General features: G+C 35.7%; 1 protein-coding gene across 2 annotated transcripts; it reads left to right on the top strand.

Moving 5' to 3' along the window:
- The first annotated feature begins 515 nt into the window (after positions 1-515).
- Positions 516-5075, top strand: LOC139994688 (pre-mRNA-splicing factor ATP-dependent RNA helicase PRP16-like). 2 transcript variants are annotated; one of them, XM_072017576.1, is made up of 2 exons: positions 516-4057; positions 4751-5075. In XM_072017576.1, the coding sequence occupies exons 1-2, from the start codon at positions 681-683 to the stop codon at positions 4830-4832; spliced, it is 3459 nt and encodes a 1152-aa protein (XP_071873677.1). In that variant the 5' UTR covers positions 516-680; the 3' UTR covers positions 4833-5075. The 2 variants fall into 2 exon arrangements, with proteins under 2 accessions (XP_071873677.1, XP_071873676.1); XM_072017575.1 differs by lacking the exon at positions 4751-5075 and adding an exon at positions 4208-4393.
- Positions 5076-6000: the final 925 nt, after the last annotated feature.

Below are 6000 nucleotides of genomic sequence, written 5' to 3'. Positions count from 1 at the left end.
CACAAGATATTCACGCCAGAAGAAGCTGCAGGTCTACAGTCCTTTATAATATATATTAGTGAATTTACAATTTTGAAATATAAAATAGATAAATATAAAATAAATATAAAATAAATATAAAATAGATAAATATAAAATAAATATAAAATAAATATAAAATAGATAAATATAAAATAAATATAAAATAAATATAAAATAGAAAATTATCTTGCCGAAAATTCATTTCACAAGTAAAATTTTTATTTACATGAATAAAAGTTACAATAGATGAGATGTTCATAATGTATTCAGATGAATATGTAATAACTAGTAATAATAATTTCTAAGGAATTTAATGAATTGCTTATTAATGGATGTCATTGAGTGTATTTTTTCTCTTACTATAGTTCCATTCATAGATCATGAAACTAATTTTGTTTTAGTTAGTTAGTTAGTCAGTTATAAGAGGGCGTCTAAAACTTCGTGTTTACAAGAGGGCGTCTAAAACTTCGTGTTTACAAGATGGCGTTTAGAACGTAGCGTATGTAAGGTGGTGTCTAAAGGATAGTCTCTAAAACGTAGTGTCTGAAACGTAATTTTATACTATAGTGTTGTATTGCACATATTTGCTAAAAAATAACTACTTTGTGCGCTATTAAACGTATAAAATTTGAGTAACGAATATTACTCAGTGTAAAAAGATGGATACATTAAATGAGTCGAGTTTGTATAGGTTAGAAGGGACTGAGAAAAATCAAGCAGGAGGTTTGATTATTCGGAAGAAACCCTCTGATCATACATTTAAAAAGCCTCAGGTATCTGTCTTGGGTCTTGACAAACTTGCAAAACGAAAAAGGCAAGAAAATTCACAGGAAGTTAACTCATTGAAATCTGAATCTAGTTCACCAAAATCAGAGATTAAGGAAAGAAAATACAGATCTTATGCTGAAGAAACTCCAACTCATACTGGTGGGGTGAATACTGAGGCACAACGAAGATTAGAATCACGATTAAAGCATCAAAGATTGAGTGCACAGGACAAAAATCATAGACACAATTATAAGGACAAGGATCGGAATAGAGATAGGGATAGGAATAGGGATCGATACAGGGATTCGGATAGAGAAAGAAGCAGAAGCAGAGACAGTGTTAGAGATAGTAGTAGACAAACACCCTTAAGGTTTAAAGATGAACCTCAAACTCCAATATTTAAAACAAAAGATTCAACATCTAAAAGTAATTGGGACGATGACGAAGATGAAGAACCAAGAAAATCCAGTTGGGATCATCCAACACCCAACCTATACAATATTAAAGATGGTAGAGACAGTGTTAGAAGTGAATTTACGCCTTCGTATAAATATAACCCTTGGAATAAAGATCGAAAAGCTAGTGGTGCTACACCTAGCATATTTGGGGAAGAAAAAGACCTGTGGGACTTGTGGGAAGAAGAGCAACAAAGACTGGATAGAGAATGGTATGCCTTGGATGATGGAGAAAATCATGCGTTTGCTGACGTTTCTGAAGAATACACCCGTAAAAAGGAAATGGAATTGGAAGCAAAAAGACAGAAGCGTCTTTCCGCACAACAGCGACAGATAAATAAAGATAACGAATTGTGGGAACGTAACAGAATGTTAACATCTGGTGTCATAAGTTCTTTAGATCATGATGATGATCCTGATGATGAAGGAGAAACCAGAGTACATCTCTTAGTCCATAATGTTGTTCCACCATTTCTGGATGGTCGAATTGTATTCACTAAACAACCAGAGCCTGTTGTACCTGTACGTGATCCTACTTCTGATATGGCACTTGTAGCAAGAAAAGGGTCGGCCTTGGTACGAGCATATCGTGAACAAAAAGAGCGGAAAAGGGCGCAAAAAAAACATTGGGAACTAGCTGGAACTCATATTGGTAATATCATGGGTGTACGTGATAGACACAAAGATGATAAGGAAGATCCAGGTCAAGAAACTGACTTCAAAGCTGGACAAAAATATGCGCGTCATATACGAGATGAAGTTACCGGAGAAGCTAAATACAGGTCCATTCAACACCAGAGGAGGAGTCTTCCAGTATTTGCTGTACGACAAGAACTGTTAAATGTAATTAGAGAAAACAGTGTAGTAGTTATTGTTGGAGAAACTGGCAGTGGAAAAACAACACAATTGACTCAATATCTTCATGAAGACGGTTATAGTCGGTACGGTATAATTGGATGTACACAACCAAGAAGAGTAGCAGCTATGTCTGTGGCAAAAAGAGTTTCTGATGAAATGGCTACTGCTTTAGGAGACAAAGTTGGTTATGCTATTCGTTTTGAGGATTGCACTTCAAAAGATACCGTCATTAAATATATGACTGATGGTATTTTATTAAGAGAAAGCTTAAGGGAAGGAGATTTGGATCGATATAGTGTAATTATCATGGATGAAGCTCATGAAAGATCTTTATCTACTGACGTCTTATTTGGTTTGTTGAGAGAGGTTGTAGCCAGACGACATGATCTGAAATTGATCGTAACATCCGCTACAATGGACTCTAGCAAATTTTCAGCATTTTTTGGAAATGCTGCAACATTCCAAATCCCAGGTCGCACATTTCCAGTTGAAGTATTACACTCCAAGAATCCAATAGAAGACTATGTTGATGCTGCGGTGAAACAAGTATTACAAATTCATTTGCAACCTCGTTCAGGCGATGTATTGGTCTTTATGCCCGGTCAGGAAGACATTGAAGTTACTTGCGAGGCTTTGAAAGAACGTTTAGCAGAGATCGAATCTGCTCCTCCACTTTCCATTTTACCTATTTACTCGCAACTGCCCTCGGATTTACAAGCTAAAATTTTTCAACGTTCAGAGGGAGGTTTACGAAAATGCGTTGTAGCAACAAATATAGCCGAAACTTCATTGACTGTCGACGGAATTGTATTCGTCGTGGACTCGGGCTATTGCAAGTTGAAAGTTTATAACCCACGAATTGGTATGGATGCCTTACAAGTATATCCAGTGTCCAGAGCAAATGCTGATCAAAGAGCAGGAAGAGCAGGACGTACTGGTCCTGGTACCTGTTACAGATTATACACGCGAAGACAATATTTAGACGAACTACTATTAACTGGAGTTCCAGAAATACAGCGAACCAATCTGGCAAATACTGTATTGTTACTGAAGTCTTTGGGTGTTCAAGATTTATTGAGTTTTCATTTTATGGATCCTCCACCACAAGATAATATATTAAATTCTTTGTATCAGTTGTGGATTTTAGGTGCATTAGATCATACAGGACGTTTAACGCCTTTGGGACGACAAATGGCAGAATTCCCTTTAGACCCGCCACAATGTCAGATGCTTATTGTTGCTTCTCAACTCGGTTGCACTGCAGATATACTTATCATAGTTTCTATGCTGTCAGTGCCTTCGATATTCTACCGACCCAAAGGTCGCGAAGAAGATTCTGATTCAGCTCGAGAGAAGTTTCAAGTACCAGAGTCTGACCACCTAACATATCTAAATGTGTACAATCAGTGGAAGACGAATGGTTATTCCAGCTCTTGGTGTAACGCTCACTTTATTCACGCGAAAGCTATGCGGAAAGTAAGAGAAGTTCGACAACAGCTGGAAGAAATTCTGAAACAACAAAAGATGGAAGTTGTAAGCTGTGGCACGGACTGGGACATTGTACGGAAATGTATTTGTTCGGCATACTTTCACCAAGCAGCTCGTTTGAAAGGTATTGGCGAATACGTGAATTGTCGTACTGGAATGCCATGCCATCTTCATCCGACGTCAGCTTTGTTCGGTATGGGGTTCACGCCAGACTACGTGGTGTATCACGAACTTGTGATGACTGGCAAGGAGTACATGCAATGTGTGACTGCCGTTGATGGCCACTGGCTAGCCGAATTGGGTCCTATGTTTTTTAGCGTAAAGGAAACTGGACGAAGCGGACGAGCAAAAAGACGACAAGCCATGCAACATTTACATGAAATGGAAGGGCAGATGAAAGAAGCGGAAGAAGAAATGAAAGCTAGAGCGCAAGAACAACTTGAACGTGAACAAGCTTCTATCAGGAAGTAAGTTTCTTGTGTTTCAAATTTATAATGCATACAGTATCTCATGAAAGTATTTGAATTACCATAGAAAGCTTAATATAAGTTTTTTATAGTATTTATCTGATATTTTGTACCATTAATTTTTACGATATTATTTTATATTGTTTACAGAAAGGAAATATTGACGCCAGGTATCAGAGAACCGGGTACACCTGCTCCATATCGTAAAACTCCACGTAGATTGGGGTTGTAATTGTTCATATTTTCAATGAAATGTATGAATGATTTCAATGAAATGTAAATATAAGACTGCGTGGTGCATCACGAACTTGTGATGACTGACAAGTAGCACATGCAATGTGTGACTGCCGTTGATGGCCACTGGCTAGTCGAATTGGGTCCTACGTTTTTTAGCGTAAAGGAAACTGGACGAAGCGGACGAGCAAAAAGACGACAAGCCATGCAACATTTACATGAAATGGAAGGGCAGATGAAAGAAGCGGATGAAGGAATGAAAGCTAGGGCGCAAGAACAACTTGAACGTGAACAAGCTTCTATCAGGAAGTAAGTTTCTTGTGTTTCAAATTTATAATACATACAGTATCTCATGAAAGTATTTGAATTACCGTAGAAAGCTTAATATAAGTTTTTTATAATATTTATCTGATATTTCGTACCATTAATTTTTACGATATTATTTTATATTGTTTACAGGAAGGAAATATTGACGCCAGGTATCAGAGAACCGGGTACACCTGCTCCTTATCGTAAAACTCCAAGTCGATTGGGGTTATAAGTGTACAGATTTTCAATGAAATGTAAATATAAAATTTGTTTTATTGGGTTGGCAACTAAGTGATTGCGAATACCACCATCATTAGGTGGTAATGACAAAATCTGTAATCGTTTAATTGCCAAACCAATACAATATGTAGGAATAATGTAAAATTTGTTTTATATATAATATGTAGGAATAATGTAAAATTTGTTGTTTTACAATATGTAGGAACGATGTAAAATTAAAAAAAAATACAATAAAAGCTTTTGTACAGAGGCATTTTTTGAGTATAGATCATTACAAGAAGCCCAATTTCTCTGTAGGTACCAGCAACTACAGCAAGTAGCTTTGATAAATATTTATTTTCCATTTCTATTAAATTTATCAAGCTGATATTCTCAACAGGTTTGTATACTAGCCGAAGAGGACCTTCCATAAAATATTCCAATGTAGAATCTTTTTTCCATGTTTGCTTAGCTAAATTCTCAAAAAACTGTCCATATTTTCGTAAATGTGTAGAACCTGCAGCTTTGTATATGGTCTCGTCCTTTTTCGAATTCCATGCTGATGATTCTATCATTATTATTTCGTATATTTGCTAACGTTAATCGAAATATGTTAAAATACTGATTTCAAATAAATAACATGTAAAATGTATTTTTCAAATTTGTAACATATCTTTTGATAATTCACATATGTTTTAGTACCATCCTATACTTTTTCAGCATCACTTTCAAGCAGTACTTTCTTTAATTACTTTTAACTACTATTATGATACTATCATTTCTTACATATTTACAAAAAACAAAATTGGAAAGTGGATATCATGAAATGTTGATAGCTGATAGTACTGCACTGTACAGACTATACTGTACCGTCTGACCAACGAGTTGAGTCACAAGTAAATAAAACCACGCCTAGGATAAAGCCTAGGAAAAATAGGGTTGCATTTATGTATTGACGTATTGTGTGAATTGTCCAAAATTTTGGAGAACTTGGCGAGGTTACAGCAGATAAAGTGCTTCAGCACTCTGCTCGCATTTTAACTTCAAACAATTCAAAAAGCTAACTCGACGTTTAAATGAAGAAATACACACGGAGAAAAATTAACGCGAACAATAATTTGTATTTAAGACTGAATTATAATAGATTGAATTTTTTAATTTAAAAAATTTTTTAATTTTTA

This window comes from Bombus fervidus, chromosome 15, assembly GCF_041682495.2.
Source record: "Bombus fervidus isolate BK054 chromosome 15, iyBomFerv1, whole genome shotgun sequence".
NCBI lineage: Eukaryota > Metazoa > Arthropoda > Insecta > Hymenoptera > Apidae > Bombus > Bombus fervidus.
The sequence above is the reverse complement of the archived record's forward strand: the minus strand, read 5'-3'. Positions and strand labels throughout refer to the sequence as shown.